The 20,854-nt window shown below is 37.7% G+C and overlaps 5 protein-coding genes across 5 annotated transcripts; 2 read left to right on the forward strand and 3 right to left on the reverse strand.

The window, feature by feature from the left end:
• Nucleotides 1-2,455: 2,455 nt before the first annotated feature.
• LOC107719244 (histone H2B 1/2) lies at nucleotides 2,456-2,931 on the reverse strand. Its single transcript, XM_016526620.1, has one exon. It carries the CDS (start codon nucleotides 2,903-2,905, stop codon nucleotides 2,531-2,533), a length of 375 nt encoding a protein of 124 aa, XP_016382106.1. The 5' UTR covers nucleotides 2,906-2,931; the 3' UTR covers nucleotides 2,456-2,530.
• Nucleotides 2,932-3,817: 886 nt separating this feature from the next.
• On the reverse strand, nucleotides 3,818-4,222 carry LOC107719246 (histone H4). Its single transcript, XM_016526622.1, has one exon. The coding sequence runs from the start codon at nucleotides 4,168-4,170 to the stop codon at nucleotides 3,859-3,861; it is 312 nt and encodes a 103-aa protein (XP_016382108.1). The 5' UTR covers nucleotides 4,171-4,222; the 3' UTR covers nucleotides 3,818-3,858.
• A 3,219-nt stretch (nucleotides 4,223-7,441) lies between these two features.
• Nucleotides 7,442-7,947, reverse strand: LOC107719247 (histone H3-like). The gene has a single exon (XM_016526623.1). The coding sequence runs from the start codon at nucleotides 7,936-7,938 to the stop codon at nucleotides 7,483-7,485; it is 456 nt and encodes a 151-aa protein (XP_016382109.1). The 5' UTR covers nucleotides 7,939-7,947; the 3' UTR covers nucleotides 7,442-7,482.
• Nucleotides 7,948-11,980: 4,033 nt separating this feature from the next.
• LOC107719242 (histone H1-like) lies at nucleotides 11,981-12,914 on the forward strand. The gene has a single exon (XM_016526618.1). The coding sequence runs from the start codon at nucleotides 12,067-12,069 to the stop codon at nucleotides 12,679-12,681; it is 615 nt and encodes a 204-aa protein (XP_016382104.1). The 5' UTR covers nucleotides 11,981-12,066; the 3' UTR covers nucleotides 12,682-12,914.
• Nucleotides 12,915-14,048: 1,134 nt separating this feature from the next.
• Nucleotides 14,049-14,571, forward strand: LOC107719243 (histone H3). Its single transcript, XM_016526619.1, has one exon. The coding sequence runs from the start codon at nucleotides 14,084-14,086 to the stop codon at nucleotides 14,492-14,494; it is 411 nt and encodes a 136-aa protein (XP_016382105.1). The 5' UTR covers nucleotides 14,049-14,083; the 3' UTR covers nucleotides 14,495-14,571.
• Nucleotides 14,572-20,854: the final 6,283 nt, after the last annotated feature.

The raw sequence follows: 20,854 nt of genomic DNA on the forward strand, positions 1-20,854 counted from the left end.
TATACTAAAGCAGCTGGATCAAACGTGCTTAAATCTACGCACTGACCAAAAGAAGCTGTGCATTTGCTCAGACGCTTCAGTGTTCGTTTGAACTTTCAGCACGACAGCATCTGACGCAGATTCCTGATTCGTTAGATTCGTTTAAGTCTCCGTATAGACTAATTTTGGAGTAGATGTCACAGTTACGTCACTTGCAGCTTTTTTTTTTTTTTTATTGCAAATGCAAGTTTATATCTCCTAGTTCGGACTTTATAACATGATTCAACTCAACAATTGCCAGTTTGTCAATTCTGAGGAAAAATAAGCCAGAAGTGTGGGATTATAAACTCATGATTCTGAGCCGAGGGAAAAAGAGAGAATGACGAGTTGATTTTTCTTATCAGAATTATTAAATATGATCTCGGAATTGCAAGAGAAAAGTCAGAATTTAGAAATATAAACTAAAAATTACCTTTTTTTTATTCTGTTATTCTATGGCTTTTATAGACTGCTACGTTAAAACTGGCCTTTTCTGCCACCAGATAGTCTCCGCCCACAAACATCATCACTGTTTGCAAACACAGACATTGGTCTATAGAGGGGTGGAACTATGACGTCACTCCGTAGGCCAATCGGCTGTTAGCATCACACTGCTTCCCTCCACAGAAAGCCAATAGAATTTATCCATAGGCTTTTGGATTATCGAAAAAATAAATAAGCTAAGTTTACTTTCACTGTGACCATGTAAAGCCGGTAAATAATTGTAATATGAGTTTATCTTAAGGTACTGTTAGAAAACACTCTCTGTCTTGAGAATGTTCCAAATATGCCTCACCCCTCCTTTCTTTCCCTCTCCCTCTCACTCTCCCTCCTCTATCTGTTCTCTCTCTCTTGTATGGTGTTTTAATGTCTCTTACTCACATTCGAGCTATGCATGCGCAAATGTATACATTAGCTTTTCTTATTCAAATGTCTAAATAAGGACATGATAGCTAGGAATGAGGTTTGTGATGAAACCATGAAGATAGTTTAGCATCCTTCGCAAAAGTCTATTCCTAATATGTCCATGTTTTTCTGTTCATATGGCCATTTTATATAAACACATGTTCTTGGCCAAAGATCCTATATGTATGTCATCTATATCCTCATTGGTTAAAGGGTTGAAACTCCCCTCGACATATGCCTATATAATATCTTTGTATCTATGAATAAAGTTGAAGTATTGAGAATACATTTGAATGTGTGTTTTCTTGCTTCCCGGCCGTATACACTTTAAGGAACTGAGAACTTCAAGGCGGCAAAGAGATATCGAGGGACCAATTGTTAATTTCTAACAGGTACGTACCCAGAGTCTCCGCATCAGAAGGAAACAAGCGATAAAACAAGCATCTTCCATCCGAAGATTGTGGTTGCATTTCAGGGCAAAGCAAAAAACTTGGAAAAAAAGTGAAAAAACTGAAAGTGAAGTGACGTGTGGCCAAGTATGATGACCCATACTCAGAATTTGTGCTCTGCATTTAACCCATCCAAGTGCGAACACACACACACACAGCAGTGAACACACACACACACACCCACAGCAGTGAACACACACACGGAACTCGTTTCCGGGTTTTTGGCTACAAAGTGACGTCATAGTTCCACCAGTCTATTGGATAAAGTAAATTGTCAGCACTGAATATTATTAAAAACTTTGTTGCATATAAACATTTATAAATTCAGATTTTAAATAGATGTACGTTACCGTGTTGTTTTATAGCTGATAGTAGACTCAAAGTTTAAACTGTTGTACTTTTACTTGATCACATTACTAAAGAAAAAAAAATAGTACTTTTTACTCACAATTTTATTTCATCTTGAAAAGTACTTGTTACATTTTTGCATAGTATTTTCTTCCATCTTACATTAAATACGGTAACTGGAAGCTAAATGTTCGGTTGACATGCAAAGACCAATGACCATTGTTTTTGTGCATAAAGAGCATGAGTTTCAGCTGCAGTCGATGTAGGCTAGGGTTCGGCCTTTGTAAGGTCAGAGGTCGTGTATTTACAGGTGTGCAAGAGTGGAATAAGTTGTTACTGGAAACTAAGGTTCTAACGGATAGTGTTCTTAATAGAACTGAACTGCATTTTGTTGTGAATACACAACCAAAACAGTCCATAAATGCGATGTCTCATTTGTGTGCATTGGTTTTATACGTACTAAACATGCTAATATAAGTCACCATAAGAATGACTTTCCAAAATCAAAGACCACAACAGAATTTACTGCAGCTTTGTGTTATCCTTGGCGAAGAAATTGTAACGCAGTTCTATTACTACTCTACATCAAGAAAAACAAACTCAAGTTTACCATCAAATCTGAACGTCTAACCATAGTAAATAAATTAACCAATTTCATTCACAAGCCTGCATTAGGTCCATAAACAAATCACTAAAAGAAAGCCCTTACAGAGCAAGAACGATACCTAACATCACTTTTTAAAGCTCTTTCAGTGATAAGATGGGTGGCTCTTAAAAGAGCCTTTGTGTGTGAGCGCTGGAGCGGAGCTCTACTTGGAGCTGGTGTACTTGGTGACGGCCTTGGTGCCCTCAGACACGGCGTGTTTGGCCAGCTCCCCGGGCAGCAGCAGACGCACGGCGGTCTGGATCTCTCGGGAAGTGATGGTGGAGCGCTTGTTGTAGTGAGCGAGACGAGACGCTTCACCGGCGATGCGCTCGAAGATGTCGTTGACGAAAGAGTTCATGATGCCCATCGCCTTCGAAGAGATCCCGGTGTCAGGATGAACCTGCTTCAGCACTTTGTAGACGTAGATGGCGTAGCTCTCCTTCCTGGTCTTTCTGCGCTTCTTTCCTCCCTTCGCTGCGGTCTTAGTGACGGCCTTCTTGGAGCCCTTCTTAGACGCGGACTTCGCTGGTTCAGGCATGATGCTGCTGCGGGATCAATATCTCACGAAACAATGATTAGAACGAGCGAGACAGAGGCATTTATTCACTAATCTATGCTAATTATCAAAGAGATGTGGACGCTTCTGATTGCTGTGTTTTCACAGACTAAACCCATAAACCCGTCTGTGATTGGACAACTCGAAGTATCACGAGCGGAACGAGGGCCAATCACAGGCTGTGAAATGATAGCCCCGCCCACCGCTCCGTGTTTGAACGACATCAGCCCACGTGACTAAGTTTCCTTTGTTTCAATTCCCGCTCTTTTTGTTAGTCATATTCTATACAAGAAAACAAATGCGTCTCAAATATCACACAGGATCAATATCATAGTGTGTAATTTCTAAACCCCTTATAAACCAATTGAGAACATTTGGAGAAAGGGAAACATTAACGATTTGACAGTATTTATTCTCCTCTGTTGTCCTGCCAATTTCACTTCTACTCAAACATAAGTAACAATACCATCTGATTGTTTTCTCTTTATTTTATAAATCACTTTAATTCAGCCTAAAGAAGAAAATAAAAATGCGATGTAAGAAAAAACAGACACATGCTCTCAATGTGTGCGCCTCTGACAGCAATACATGACATTATACAAGCTCCAATTTTGAGAATCAGAAAGAGCTTTATTGCCGGGTGTTTACACACGAGGAACTTGTTTTGGTGACTGAAGTTTCCACAGCAGACAGAAAACTGATAAAACAATAGGATACCTAAATAAGAGCTAGTTTTCGGCTCGAAGATAAGAACATACTAATATTCTCGGTGCAACACAAACATTGAACAGGTTTTCAAAAAAGGATTAATCCACAAGCGTTTTATTGTTTATTTTCAACCACAACATAATCACTAACAAAACTTCAACATTGTCTCTTTATGTGAGAGTGTGGGTGGCTCTTAAAAGAGCCGTTGGGTTTGTGTTTAAAGGCGTTTATCCTCCGAAACCGTACAAGGTGCGTCCCTGTCGCTTCAGCGCGTACACCACGTCCATGGCGGTGACGGTCTTTCTCTTGGCGTGCTCGGTGTAGGTGACGGCGTCGCGGATCACGTTCTCCAGGAACACCTTCAGCACACCGCGGGTCTCCTCGTAGATCAGACCGGAGATGCGCTTGACGCCGCCGCGGCGCGCCAGACGACGAATAGCGGGTTTGGTGATTCCCTGGATGTTATCCCGCAGCACTTTACGGTGCCGCTTAGCGCCTCCTTTCCCGAGTCCTTTACCGCCTTTGCCTCTTCCAGACATGCTACAGATACTTCTTGCTTCAGTCAAGCAACGAACACGAATAAGAGACAAGAGCTCTAGGGAGGCCTTTTACATTTGCTTACAGGACCTAAGTGAAACCAGCGCGCGTCACATGGCGCACCCCTCCCCCGCTAGTTAGAGCAGGAGACAATGAGGTTTAATCCAAACCCTGATCTAACGATGTCTCTCCTGTGTTTCATATTAAAATCCATGTTTTAAAACATTCGTTTGACAAAGAAGATTTATAAGATCATCTGCATCATATTTACATGTATTTGGCTCAGATCAAACCCCGCCGGCTGAGATGCTGCTGCAGTGTTTTTCTGAACTTGTGTAAGGTTTTCAATCAAACAATAATCTGAAGAATCCTGCCTGAAGTAAATGTTTTTCTTTGAAGATTGTGTTAAGAAGAGTCTAATCTACTTTAAATAGAAAAATAGCGGATTTTATTTGTACTTTGTGGAGGTTTTGGCTTCAGGAGATCTTTGGGCCAAACAGGCCGTGTTGCCCAAACCATACAAACAGCAGCAGAGGAATATGTTACTGCGCCGCAAGTCTGTGAACTGCTGCAACAGTGTTAACATTAATTAACTGACCCCGTTATTTCTCGTCACCCCAAAGTATTCTCAGTTCCCACCACTCGTGAATGCATGGATCCATGGGAAGAGTCATGAACATGGAGTCTCTGTCCACAAACTTCTTCAAATTTTATTATTACATCAGTAGATTATATAGATACATTGTAAGCTGTGGTGTAGTGGTTTATCCTATAAGAATTATACACTACATCATATAAGAATGTAAGGGGAAAACCAATACATATACATCTGGCGGAATGATACCTTTACCCTGCGAAAAGGACAGACCGAACTCATTAACCTGGGTCTGAGGAGGCCCCACCATCATCTCACCATTTGAACCCAAGAAGAGATATATGTATATTCGCATGCATGCATGCATATAGTGAGATACAGAGAGAGGACAGACTAAAGAGAGTAGAGGGAGGGAACGTACACAGGCAAACTCACAGAAATATTCTGGCAGAGAGCGTGATATATTCTAACAAACAGCAAAAAGACTTCTACAGAACCTTGCTCGAACAACAAGAAAGAAGTTTCAAAACTTGTGTACATATCATAGTTGATTCTTCAAACATAAATTAGCTAATAATATCTAATTGTGTATGGTGTACCCCTGGATTATATATCAGGAAACTTTCCTATTATTTCTACTTTTTAAGCCACCTGAAATTCAGGAAATAAGTGAGATTATTGATGAATTAAAATTATTTTCAGCTGGCTATGATAATATTTCTGTATTTCTTTGTCAAGCAGGTGAAATGTTCAATATTGCATCCACTTGTTCATATTTTTTCTCTTTCTTTGAAAACAGGCATTGTACCAGAGGATTTAAAAATAGCTAAAGTTATTCCTCTGTTTAAAGCAGAAGATCTGCAATGTTTTAACAACTATAGACTTATAAACCACCTGAAATTCATGAAATAAGTGAGATTATTGATGAATTAAAATTATTTTCAGCTGGCTATGATAATATTTCTGTATTTCTTTGTCAAGCAGGTGAAATGTTCAATATTGCATCCACTTGTTCATATTTTTTCTCTTTCTTTGAAAACAGGCATTGTACCAGAGGATTTAAAAATAGCTAAAGTTATTCCTCTGTTTAAAGCAGAAGATCTGCAATGTTTTAACAACTATAGACTTATTTCTACTGTGCCATGTTTCTCAAAAAATTTAAGAAAAAATATTATATAAACAGATTATTTTTCACTTAGACACACATTATATTCTTTACAAACATAAATATGGATACAGAGAAAAAAAAAAAAAAACTGCTTCACCTGATTGACAAAGTTATCCTTGCACTTGAAAATCAAGAATTTACTTGCAGTATTTTTTTAGACCTGTCAAAAGCTTTTGATACAGTTATTCGTTACATTTTATTGGAAAAGTTGCACAAATATGGTTCTCACGATTTGACATATAAATGGTTGAAGAATTACATTTTTAATAGAAGACAGTTTGTTTGTTTTAAGGGTTGCTATTCCAGCAAAGCAAGTCTACACTGTGGGGTTCCTCAGGGGTCCATACTTGGACCATTGCTATTTCTTATTTATATAAATGACTTGTCGAAAGTTTCAAATATCTTTACTCCAGTAATGTTTGCTGATGACACAACCTTTGAGTTGGAGGGAACAAGCTGATTATGTGAGCAGAAAAATACATAAATCTGTAGGTATAATAAGGAGGGCTAGGCATCTTGTTACTACAGAGTGTCTTCTTGCACTTTACTAGTTTATTCGTATCTTTCATATTGTAATATAGTTTGGGCGAGTACTTTTCCTAAAAAAAAAAATCGTTATTCTTCAGAAGCGTTTTATTAGGATTGCAACCCGATCAAACATATATACTTCATCTGCTTCTTTATTTCATAAACTTATTTTATTTGATTACTTTTTATATGACATGACTATTTTTCAAATATGTGTATTTATGTATGAGATATTCAGGTGAGAGTAACATACCAGAGCAGTTTAGAATGAATTTAAAGTAAATTCACAGGTTCACTGTTATTTAACTCGTCAATTTTCAGGTTTTCATCTTTTTAAAGTTCTCACTTGTAGAGTCAATACTTGTCAATACTTGATAAGAGTTAGGGGTATTAAATTATGGAATGGTTAGCAAAAACATTTTCCTCTTTAACATGTTATAAAAAATAATGTATAAACGATCACTTTAATGTTGCCTTGTAATAGTGTATTTTGTCTTTTTATTTGTTTTGTTATGCATTTTATTTACCATATAAATATTGTTTTTGGAGTATATTATTTCAAGTTTTTTGACATATGTTGTAATTAATTTGTAGTAATTTATTTATTATTGTAATTTAGCTACTTTTTTTTTTCTACATCGTTCAGTTGGAGACTCTAAATAAGCCCTTTGGATTTTCTTCCTGCACAGTATATGGATTTTACTTTTTTGTTGTGTTAAGCCCTTCGTGCAAAATAAATAAATTACAGAAACTTTATATAATAAAAAAAAAAAAAAAACCTCTTTGACTTTCATATCATAGTTGTCTATAGAGCTGCAGGAACAAGCACCAAAGTAAACCGAGAGCTAGATATTATATCAAACAATAAATCAGTACTTGTTAACTCCACCATAAAATAAACACCTATTATAACGAAATTACCTCTGTTTGCACATTAAACAATCACAAGACACATTTATGACATCTATTTGTTATATTCAGCATTACAGTGGAAACTCTCGTTCAGTGTGACTGTGGTGGCTCTTAAAAGAGCCTTTGGGGTGTACTGCGGCTGCTGCAGCGGCGGGGTTTAGCGCGCTCTCCGCGGATGCGGCGGGCCAGCTGGATGTCTTTGGGCATGATGGTGACTCTCTTGGCGTGGATGGCGCACAGGTTGGTGTCCTCAAACAGACCGACCAAATAAGCCTCGCTGGCCTCCTGCAGGGCCATGACAGCGGAGCTCTGGAAGCGCAGGTCCGTCTTGAAATCCTGAGCGATTTCTCGCACCAGACGCTGGAAAGGCAGTTTGCGGATCAGCAGCTCGGTGGACTTCTGATAGCGGCGGATCTCTCGGAGAGCCACGGTCCCGGGCCTGTAACGATGGGGCTTCTTGACGCCGCCGGTGGCTGGGGCGCTCTTCCGGGCGGCTTTAGTAGCGAGCTGCTTTCTCGGGGCTTTGCCGCCGGTGGATTTACGAGCGGTCTGCTTGGTTCTTGCCATTGCTGAGATCTACTTCTGTCTCTGCTCTGGAGTGAGTAGGAAATGCTGCTGTATGTTACGCGCCTGCTTTTAAAGCATCGTACGGCCACAGCTTATGGCGTCATAACGGTGCAGAGGCTTGTGGTTGGCTGATATGTGACGTCTGCGCATGACTGCTAGCCAATGACTGCGCACCTCCTATTTTCAAATAGAGCGGTTTGTTTCCCGCTCAAAATGCTTTGTTTGTTTATTATTTTATGCATCAAACACATACACTAATACACTCTTTACAAGTTTTCTACTAACATTGTTTTATATAATCCTTGTGAAATATTAATTTATCATTTGGTTTAAATGTATTCCTTGGGCTTAAATAGTCTCCAGCAGTTGATAGTATTTGCTGTTACTCACACTTAACAATTGTACAGTATACTTATTTGGTTGATCTATTAAAGCTGTTGATGTAAATATATATGAATAACTGGCTTTTCTAAATACACAGTCAACATATAAATCATTGAGTCGAGGTAAACTCAGATACACTCCTCTATTTTATCTTTTTGTCACCTTTTTTATTTGCACCGTATACTTCAGATTTTAGGCATACTCTGCCATCTTGCTGTCTACAAAAGTTTTCTGTTGACACTGAACTTGTGGGTCTAATCAAACAAAATAATGATTTGGACAATAGAAGAGAGGTTCAGCTTTTTGTTATATGGCGTGATGGTTTTTTATTTATTAATTTTTTTCCACACTGGCATACCCTTTCTACAGGAAGTTTTTTTTTTAGTTCAATACGTCTTAGTAAGATTAGATTGAAATGCTCCAAACATATAATGCAGTGATTGAGAGCTGAAGAAATAAAGGCTCCTCAGAAGATGTGAGATGTTCTGGAGGCTTGTGAAGATCATTCCTCCGCTGAGGAACAGTGAAAGCTTCCACTCATTATAGGCTGCGAAATATCTACGTTTGTAATAGAGAAATAATGAACTAATGAGCTCCGCTCTACTGTATTTAAAAGAGCGTGCGAGTCGCCCATTGGTTTAGAGTCTGTAAGATTTCAAACCAATCACTGAACTTCCCTCAAACACTGACCGCCGAAGCCACGCCTCCACAGCTGGCGGTCGGATTGTGCAGCGTTAAGAAACAACGCGACAGAAAACAAGGAAGAAATTGTGACGGTGTGCTAAAGTAGTTCAAAATAATTGCCACGGCAAAAATCATTTAAACTAATGTTTTTACCCTAATTAAATTAAGATATATGATCTATTAAAGCTGTTGATGTAAATATATATGAATAACTGGCTTTTCTAAATACACAGTCAACATGTAAATCATTGAGTCGAGGTAAACTCAGATACACTCCTCTATTTTATCTTTTTGTCACCTTTTTTGTTTGCACCGTATACTTCAGATGTTCTGGAGGCTTGTGAAGATCATTCCTCCGCTGAGGAACAGTGAAAGTAAAGCTTCTGGAAACAAACGCTCCTCAAAAGATCCTGATGATCTGAAGGTTGTTAGATCATGATAATTAAGATCCAGATCCTATCAGAAAATATCTGTTGTGTCTGGTAACAGAACTAGTCAGCAGACTAATCTAATACCTAGAACCCGTTAACAGCAAGTCTTGTCTGGTACCCAAAATACCCAAAACTGTATTAACAGTCTTCAATCAGCTGAGAAGTTGACTGAGCAAAGCCAGAGAAGAGCAGAAGCAGGAGACGGAGTGATGATAAAAAGGAGCAGAGTTTACGGAATAATCTCAGTTGTGTATGACTTCGTCTGACCAGCTCACATCCAACAAGTGCTATTATTCCAAACGGCTATTTAAAATATTAGTAAGCTTAATATATATAACATCATCATTTATTGGGTACATTCTTTTAAAAAGTCAAGTAAAAAAAAATAAAAAAAAATATTTATTTTATATTTTCTTTGTAAATTATGAAACTTTATTTAAAAACATGTGTCCTGCATTTCCATGTCACTACCGAAACTGAGACTGAAGACTGAAATTAACAACAGTCCTACATTTATGATCAGGACATATTTATGTGTCTCTCTCATAGCTACAGGTAGATAGCAGATAGGCCCCATCATTTTAATGTAAATGTGTTCAAAAGTATGAAAAATCTGTGTGTAACTGTAAGGAATGTCACTACCGAACAACTTTTTTCTGCAATTAAGCACACTTTTTTGGGAGTCATTCCATATGATTTAATGTTTATGTGTGTACAACTGTTCAGAACTGTGCTAGCTAACCATGTGCTGATTAGCATCTTTGAGATGGGTTCAGAGGTACCTGAAATTGTCACTACCGAAACATGTCATCATTGTAGTGACAAAAGGGAACACGTTATCCTCATGTTTGGGAGAAATAAACACAATTATAGTACAGTTATTAATTTTTTAGTATGTTTTATTAGTGTTTTAGTATGCAAGTTAAAATTCAGTAATGTGATGTGGTCGCTACCAAAGCATTACTGTCACTACCGAAACATGGGGTGTTTTGTCAAAAATATGAATATCAACTAATAATCAATAATCAACTATATATGAATCATCATCTAAGGTATTATGATAGTTTTTGGTTCAATGCATATTCAAACCAATTAATCCTTAACTTTGAAATCAGTATGATCTACTTTTCGCCTTTTACAAAAAATAAAAAAAAGGATTCAAAATACAACAAATATCATAAATTACACTTGAAATATTGTTAAAAATGTAATTGTTATTGATTTACCTCTGAAAAAAACATATACTGTATATATATATATATGTGAGTAATATAAATAACTAATCAATTAATGAATCAATAAAATTAGTATATAAATGGTTAATAATTATTCTAATTTATATCATAAATGAATATATGAAGATTAAATTAATATAAAAGAAAGAAAGAAAGAAAGAAAGTAAAAAATATTGTTAAAAATGTAATTGTTATTGATTTACCTCTGAAAAAAACATATACTGTATATATATATATATATGTGAGTAATATAAATAACTAATCAATTAATGAATCAATAAAATTAGTATATAAATGGTTAATAATTATTCTAATTTATATCATAAATGAATATATGAAGATTAAATTAATATAAAAGAAAGAAAGAAAGAAAGAAAGTAAAACAACACAAATGTATGGTTGCATTTGAGGACACGTGATCCTTCAAGGAGGAGATTTGTACAACTATACTAATTACTTGCTAAGAAACCGTCGAAACTATCAATCAGATGACCGACATGCAGAAGTCAGCACAGTTTAGATCATGTTTAGAGCAAAGGTGCATATCAAACATGATACAGTAGATTTAGAGGGTTATAGTGGTAATTTACCTAAAATGATTTTAATAATTTACTTGTCCTAATGTTCTTCCAAACCCTCATTACCTGATTGCTTCTGTGGAACATAGAAAACTTATTTTTCAGCTGAAAAATAAATAAATAAACAAATAAATAATGGAATGGTTCAGTGTTGAGAAGGCGATGAAGTGATTTGACTGAGCAAAATAAACAGGACCAGACCATCTATGGGTTTCAATCTGGCCGTGATTTTCATTCAAACTCAACAATAATCCATTATCCACATAGAAAGAAAGAAAGAAATCACAGACAGACTCGAAGTGTCCGGATGTTCGTGCTTCAAGCTGCCCAAAACAACATCTGTATGAAACACTGCACACGCCCTTCACTGATGCTCATTTCATTAAATTCACTTTCAAACTGTTTCTGAAACACACAGAGGACGAGTTTAATCTTTTATCAGCTTTTCCACTTAAACGAGGCATTAAATGCACACGCGGCTTTGTTCCGTGGCTGATGCTCGCCTTGAGTTTGATCTGACCGGGGCAAAACAAACATTTCCTCGCCGCGTGTTTTAGTCTCCACAGAAAGCCAAGAACCTCTGCTTGGTGTTCACTTTGTTTCTACTGCGCCAAACTATTTTAGCACTCGAGTTTTGCCCTTAAATGTAGGAGAAGAAAACACAAGCGCGAGCGGCTCGCAGACACAGAGCGGGCAGGTTGAGTCTATAAGGTTCTCATGTGTTAAATAAGAGCGCAGCGCCGCTCAACTGCTGCTCATTGCTTAACCTAGAGAGCGTCTGATTTACTGTAAATCTACACAGAGAGAGAGAGAGAGATGGCAGAAACAGCCCCAACTGCTGCCGCCCCGCCGGCAAAAGCACCCAAGAAGAAGTTTGCAGCTAAAGCCAAGAAAGCAGGTCCAGCTGTCGGTGATCTGATCGTTAAAGCCGTGTCTGCGTCCAAGGAGAGGAGCGGCGTGTCTCTCGCAGCCCTGAAGAAAGCTCTCGCTGCCGGCGGCTACGACGTGGAGAAGAAAAACTCCCGCATCAAGCTCGCCATCAAGAGCCTGGTGACTAAAGGCACCCTGGTGCAGGTCAAAGGAACCGGCGCCTCCGGCTCCTTCAAGCTCAACAAGCAGCAAACCGAGACCAAGAAGAAGCCGGCGAAGAAAGCGGCTCCTAAAGCGAAGAAGCCCGCGGCCAAGAAACCCGCTGCTGCCAAGAAGCCCAAGAGCGCAGCGGCAAAGAAGCCCGCCGCTAAGAAATCGCCCAAGAAGGCCAAGAAACCCGCTGCAGCCGCTAAGAAGACGACGAGGAGCCCCAAGAAGGCAAAGAAGCCCGCAGCGCCTAAGAAAGCAGCCAAGAGCCCCAAAAAGGCCAAGACTGCCAAACCCAAGGCGGCAAAGCCTAACGCTGCCAAGCCTAAAAAGGCAGCTCCCAAGAAGAAGTAAAAACACTTTTATTCCCCAACGGCTCTTTTCAGAGCCACCCACTAACTCTAAAGAAAGAGCAATTCACTTTGTGGAAGTAAGGTTAGGTTAAGAAACGTAACTAATTGTACTTTACAAACAACACAATAAATAAAACAACAGACACAACATCACACTCCATCAACAACTCATTCACCAGCGTTGTAAACTGCAGGCAACACAATAAATAACAGCAATAACACAACAACACAATTATTTCATATACACATCGTTCTGTAGAACACAGGCTTTACTAATCTCCCACTAAATTAACTCTGAAGTACTAAAAACACCATCTAGTGGTCCTTCATAGAACTACACCAAATACACAAAATAATGTTCTTTTTAGCAGCATCATATGACCCCTTTAATCCTTTTCTTATCATCCACAGTGATATTAGCTCCCAGCAGAGCACTGCATAGAACAGAAGACATAAGAAGCTTTAATGACAAAGGAATTTAACCTCCTCAAAAATAATAATCCTGACTCTGGTTTCTTAAAGACGACCTCACTGTACTTTCTCCAGTTTAATTTACCGTCCAAATGGATGCCAATATATTTATAAGACTGAACTATTTCTATCTTCTGACCATAGATTGTCACCGCTATTACTGCTTCCTTATGTCTTCGGAAATCAATGATCAACTCCTTAGTCTTCTCCACATTAAAAAATTTAAAAAAAAAAAAAATCATCACCATATAACAAAAAGCTGAACCTCTCTTCTATTGTCCAAATCATTATTTTGTTTGATTAGACCCACAAGTTCAGTGTCATCAGAAAACTTTTGTAGACAGTAAGATGGCAGAGTATGCCTAAAATCTGAAGTATACGGTGCAAACAAAAAAGGTGACAAAAAGATAAAATAGAGGAGTGTATCTGAGTTTACCTCGACTCAATGATTTACATGTTGACTGTGTATTTAGAAAAGCCAGTTATTCATATATATTTACATCAACTTATCAACCAAATAAATATACTGTACAATTGTTAAGTGTGAGTAACTGTAAATACTGTCAACTGCTGGAGACTATTTAAGCCCAAGGAATACATTTAAACCAAATGATAAATTAATATTTCACAAGGATTATATAAAACAATGTTAGTAGAAAACTTGTAAAGAGTGTATTAGTGTATGTGCTTGATGCATAAAATAATAAACAACAAAGCATTTTGAGCGGGAAACAAACGGCTCTATTTGAAAATAGGAGGTGCGCAGTCATTGGCTAGCAGTCATACACAGACGTCACACATCAGCCAATCACAAGCCTCTACACCGTTATGACGCCATAAGCTGTGGCCGTACGATGTTTTAAAGGCAGGCGCGTAACATACAGCAGCATTTTCTACTCACTCCAGAGCAGAGACAGAAGTAAATCTCGGCAATGGCAAGAACCAAGCAGACCGCTCGTAAATCCACCGGCGGCAAAGCCCCGAGGAAGCAGCTCGCTACTAAAGCCGCCCGGAAGAGCGCCCCAGCCACCGGCGGCGTCAAGAAGCCCCATCGTTACAGGCCCGGGACCGTGGCTCTCCGAGAGATCCGCCGCTATCAGAAGTCCACCGAGCTGCTGATCCGCAAACTGCCTTTCCAGCGTCTGGTGCGAGAAATCGCTCAGGATTTCAAGACGGACCTGCGCTTCCAGAGCTCCGCTGTCATGGCCCTGCAGGAGGCCAGCGAGGCTTATTTGGTCGGTCTGTTTGAGGACACCAACCTGTGCGCCATCCACGCCAAGAGAGTCACCATCATGCCCAAAGACATCCAGCTGGCCCGCCGCATCCGCGGAGAGCGCGCTTAAACCCGCCGCTGCAGCAGCCGCAGTACACCCCAAAGGCTCTTTTAAGAGCCACCACAGTCACACTGAATGAGAGTTTCCACTGTAACGCTGAATATATCAAAAAATAACATGGCCTTTGAAGGAATGCTGTCTAGGTCTTTTTATTGCGTTTGAACAGTTTGTTACCCGTTACTACAAAGAACACCCACATAACAGATGTGTAACTGTTAGTTACTAACTGTTCTGTAATGACATTAGCTTCTATGTGAATATATCAAAAAAATAACATGGCCTTTGAAGGAATGCTGTCTAGGTCTTTTTATTGCGTTTGAACAGTTTGTTACCCGTTACTACAAAGAACACCCACATAACAGATGTGTAACTGTTAGTTACTAACTGTTCTGTAATGACATTAGCTTCTATGTAAATAAAACAATAATAAAATAACACTTATATGCATGTGTATATAATACATCCAAGTGCAAATACATAAATATTAAGTTCATTATTTTATTATAAATTGTATCTGTAGCTGTTTACTTTGGTAGACAATGATGAAATGAAAGCCAAAGCGGCTTATTTAGAGTCTCCTCCTAAACGATGTAGAAAACAAACAGAAACCACTCATGAAATAAAAAAAAACGAGCTAATTTACAATAACAAATACATAAATATAAATAATTTCTCTAGAATTTTCCTTTAACCATGTTTCAAAACCATTTGCCTTGTTTTGGTGGATTTTGGATAGGTGGATGAACAATAAGCTTGTCGTACTTCAGATATGCCTTCATTGCTGGAAGTAATTCACTCCTTCCAGATATTCTGTTTTGTCTGAAATTGTGATCAGACTTTAGCAGATTGTGTCCAGATCTGTCCCGGTTTTATTACAATTCGAAGGCCACGTCTTACATGAGATTTTAAGGTCATCCTTCGTTTTGAGTCATTTCTCGACTCATCTTAAAATCATAGACTTGCTTTGACAGGTCATCAATCCTCCTGTTTGAAGAATCAACTATGATTTCTACACAAGTTTGAAACTTCTTTCTTGTTGTCGGAGCAAGGTTCTGTAGAAGTCTCTTTGCTGTTGCAGCAGTTCACAGACTTGCGCCGCAGTAACATATTTCTCTGCTGCTGTTTGTATGGTTTGGGCAACACGGCCTGTTTGGCCCAAAGATCTCCTGAAGCCAAAACCTCCACAAAGTACAATTAAAGTCCGCAATTTTGCAATTTAAAGTAGATTAGACTGTTCTTAGCTCAATCTTTTGAAGTGTTGTTAGTGATTATGCTGTGGTTGAAAATAAACCCCCATTTGAAAAAGTAAAGTGTAATACTAGTGTATGTTTCACCGAAATTATAAGTATGTTCATGTCTGAGTCCAAAACTGATTTTTGTTATCCTATTTTTATTTATATTATATATGTTTTGTATTTTCACTGTCGTTCTCTCTGTGCTGTGGAAGTTTCTATCATTAAAACATTGCGTGTAAACATACCTGACAATAAAACTCTCCTTCAGATTTATATTCTGACTCTGAAAAGTGGAGCTTGTATGATATATATTGCTGTCAGAGGCGCACACAATGAGAGCATCTGTCTTTTTTTTCTTACGTTTTAATTTGCGTGTTTAGCCTTCCTTTGAATTAAAGTGATTTATAAAATAGAGTTTTTTTTTTTTATGGAATGTATTTTGACAAATTTATTTTATATTTAGAAATGTTGACCACTCCATACAGACGGACGATTTAAAACAAGTTACTAATAACATAAATGGACTAAGTATCTTATGTCTGCTGTAGGTGACTTTTCAGATTTGGAAAAATCTGTTTAGTTGACTAGTTTATAGAAATATGTCTTTTTAATTTGGTTAAATAAGTACTTGATTCAGATTTATTGTCTATGTAACTTGTTTTATGCAGTTTGTTAGTGTTTTGAAGTGTTCAGCCTTCATCACAAATTGCTTAATAGCATTATTGTAGATGAAGTATAGATTATTTAATAGCTCATCTGACACAATAGTTGTCAATGTTTATCCAAAGCTAGAAATAAACAGTATTTTACGCGTTTGAGTCGCCCTCTGCCGCCAGTAAAGCCTCATTACAACTCGGCTGTTTTTCTAGACATGTTATATAAACACACAAGGCCTTTCCAAATAGCAAGGCTTTAAAAAATTCCACAACTGATACAACAAATGTTTGTTTGTTTGTTTATTTTCACAAGTAAACAGCTACATACATAGGGGCTATAAACTAAGAGTCTAATGATAAGACTCTAAAAAGTTTATGTACTGCATCCAAAATCGCATAATGTGCTGTAAATGTGTTCACCCTCAGTTCATCTGAGATCAGGATGAGTTTGTTTCTTCATCAGGTTTGTAGAAATGTAGCATTGCATCAGTGTCTCAGCAATGGATGCTCTGCAGTGAATGGGTGCCGTCAGAATGAGAGTCCAAACAGCTGATAAAAACATCACAATAATCCACAAGTAATCCACAGCACTCCAGTCCATCAGTTAACATCTGGAGAAGACAAAAGCTGAGACACATCCAGCATTAAGACGCTTTTAACTTCAAGTTTGAGCTTGAAGTGTACACTGAATGTATCAACTAAATATAATAATAATAATAAGCTGTCGATCCCTGTATTTTATCTTGTGTTATTCAAGTTGAAGAAACATACATGTTAAATTAAATTTTTTTTATTTTTTATTTTTTTGGTACTCGCTTGATTTCTGGTTCAAGAGAAACAAAACATTTGCGAGTTAAATACCTGCATATGCATTAGAAAAAAATCATATTTAACATGAAAAGATTTGTAATGATGCATTTAAGGATTCATATCATGCAGACACATTATGATTATATGATAATTAGGGTCAACATGTTACGGTTATAATATTTTGATTGAATGGTTAATATAATTGTATATACGTTTCTGGTTCATTCATGTTCACTAAAAGTTATATCTATATATCTTTGTATACAATACTTTCCCACTGGCTGTCAGTGTGGGCTTACTTCATGTTACAGTCAAAGATGTTAACTGCAAGGTTACACTGAACTGTGATCAGTGGTAATTAAAGTAAGTATCATTACTACACATGTGTCTCAGATATGTACTGTCGTGTGTGAGGTTTCACTGGCTTCTGGTCTCTAGATAGCAGCACGTGTGCGGCGTGTGGACATTCACACACATGTGCTATGCATCTGCTAACATGAGCTCAAACCACTGCATGAGCAGAATGCAGTGTGCTGCACAGTGATGCACAGCCAGGATTGTAATGACTTATTTGGTCAGACCCAAATTCTGACACAAAACTGGATTGAAAATGCAAAATAATTCATTTCCAAGATTATAACTGCACACCACTGGCTGAACTAAACATGCCATGTCTTGTTTGACATATTTGTTTTTGCATAAATGAAATGATAAGCAGCAATCCATTCATGTGCATAGTCTTTCTATGAAATAAATCCAAGATGATTAGTAATTAATTAGAGACAGTGGCAAATTGTAAGACTTTGGTTGATCTGAATGCTGCGCTATATAAATACAACACATTAATTCAGTCCAAAGTCTGACTGTGCACGGCAGACGCATTTGTCATGTTCTTTCTTTCTTTCTTTCTTTCCTTTCTTCCTTCTTTCCGAGTGTCTGCTGCAGCTGTGTCGTGTGTCTGTAGGGGGCAGTGATGGATCTGTTCTCAGACTCTCAGATCACCCAAAACAGCTCCAGAAAGTGTTTACTGGCTTCTCATCATCTGTTAAAGAGCACAGAACAACGAGAGGAGTGGAGGAGAGCTGCACTGAAGAGAGGAAAGAACTAAAGCATAACTAAATGCTTATTATATTTCAACATCTGCCTCTGCCGTCATTTACTCAGGAATATTATTAAAACCAATCTAATGACACAGTCTAATACATTGTCTAATTAGTCTAATTATGGGAACAACAGCAATATCGCAAATCGTCATTCAGCGTAACAGATCTATTTATGTAAAAATGAAACAATACACTTATTTTGATCTGTATAAAATTGTATTAAAATACAAAAACAATATGTGATCTTACTACATGTTATTCTATTTTAAATGACGTTCACTTCCCTACGAAAACTTCTTGCTGACAAATGAATAAAACCTAGTGGTTTGAAGGACATTAGCAAAGTATAAAGATTTAAAAATTAAAGTTAATTAGTATTTGAGGGCTGCACTGTGATGCTTAAATATAGTCTTTTAATTTGTCATCAACTGATTAATGTTTAAAAAATGTAAAGCTGTATTACACGTTCATTTATTTATTTGTTTGTTTGTTTGTTTGTTTGTTTTGATCCTTGCAACCCTCTTTTCGTCTTTGACTCCTGAACTAACAATGAATAGTTAGTACCTAAGCGTTTATTAATATTAGTTCATGTTCATTTTAACATTCAATAATTCATTTAACATTATTAAAAATCTAAGTTTTATCTAATATTATTTAATGAACCTGAGCTAACATGAACTAACAATGGACATAATAAAAAATAACTTTATAAAATATAACCATCTGCTGAAAACAAACCGTAACACTTCTAGTTAGAATTAATATAGTTTAATATATGTTTGGATTTGATTATGAACTGAAAATGTGCACGATGGGATTTCAAGTTCAGTTTGGATATCCGTGATTTATTCTGAGATTAAAGCGAACACTCACTTGCAAAGAAAAAGCAGGAACAGCTGTTTAGGTTTATTCTCATGTCAAGTGCATTCGAGTTTCCGTTTTCCATATTTCCATATTCACATGTGAATAAAAGCCTAAATTAATCTCCTCAAAGCGACTGCGTCTCTTCAGAAGACTCGATTAAACAGCTTGATTCATATGAATTACTTTGGCGGTTCAAAAAGCTCATAAAGCCACTGTAAAGCTTTTGGGTGAATGGACTTTCAATGGAGGGACAGACATCATTCAGATATCTTTGATTTTCAAATTTTGTATTATTTTTGTGGCGAACTAACCCAACATTTCTCAATCACAAGATGACTAAGATGAAGAGAGGGATGGCTGTATAGATGATTGATGGATGGACAAACCAATGCACTGTGGACAAGAGTTCGACAGAGTGAGGACAGATGTGCTGCTCATGCAAACACCCATTCATTCTCTCAGCTCTGCTTTCTTCTGTGCTTCAGGTGTGTTTACCGCATGCAACACAGCGTTCCTTCCTTTCTCCGGGAAGTGGAAGGAATCAGGGCCGTATAATCCGACTCCGGGTCGTTACAGCACACTAGGAGAGCAGCAAGATGGAAAATGCTAAGCATTTCATTAAGACGAGAATGCTTTTCCCCGCTCTGCCTAGCGGCCCGGAGAGTCAATACATCAAAACCAGCGCACGCCGGAAAATATGCGCGAGTTTAAGAGGAAACTAATTACGAGAGACTTTAATCTCCTCGCCGAGAGCTTCACCTATAACTCTGATAATCTGCTCTGTTTAATATGCTGGAAAAACACTTAGGAGACATCGATCATTCGGAGTGCCTCCAGGCAAGGGCTGGTGCCAAATGTTTGAAAATTAAATTAAAATGAGCGCGTTTCACAGTCGCACTGACGTCGCTGGCTGTAGAGTGGATTGTGATGCTGCTGTTTGGTGTAAGTTAAACTGGCACAGTCATGCGGCGGGATGCTCGATTCACATTCACGACATTCTGCTTCTGTCTTTGCGACATCCAGCTGTTCCAGAGCAGGAACGTGAAAGATGACAATTTCCAGCAATGCACAGTAATAAACAAAACCAAAGTAAACACAAGAACAGATACACTGAAAGATCATGTACAGTGAGGCAAAGGCAAACAATAGCGCTGTTCTAAACATTCTGTCTACCTTTTAAGCATTTATAGCATCATGCACTCAGAAAAAAGGTACAAAAGTTATCACTGGGGCAGTACCTTTTCAAAAGGTACACTTTTGTACCTTTTAAGTACTAATATGTACATTTTAGGTACCAATATGGACTCTTTAGGTACAAAGGTGTGCCTTTTGAAAAAGTACCGCCCCAGTGACAACTTTTGTACCTTTTTTTTTTCTGAGAGTGTAGGCTGTTCCTGATGTAAAGTGGTTTAATAGCACTCTAAGAAAACTTATTTTTACCTAAAATTAAAAATGCATTGTGATAAAAAGCTCGGTCTGAAATGTTGGAGGGGAGATGGTGACGATGAAGACGGTGGATCAAACTCAAATATTTCATTTAATACCACATTTTTAAAAATAGTTAGTAACTCATTACGTAATCAGATTCCAAGAATTAAGTTCTTGTAATTGTATTATATTATGTTGTAAAATACTAGTAATCAGTTTATTGATTGCATGATTATATATTAAGTTAATATGTTAATAATTAAGTACCATATT

The sequence above is a fragment of the Sinocyclocheilus rhinocerous genome, unplaced genomic scaffold (assembly GCF_001515625.1).
Source record: "Sinocyclocheilus rhinocerous isolate Xijiao unplaced genomic scaffold, SAMN03320098_v1.1 scaffold3227, whole genome shotgun sequence".
NCBI classification, from domain to species: domain Eukaryota; kingdom Metazoa; phylum Chordata; class Actinopteri; order Cypriniformes; family Cyprinidae; genus Sinocyclocheilus; species Sinocyclocheilus rhinocerous.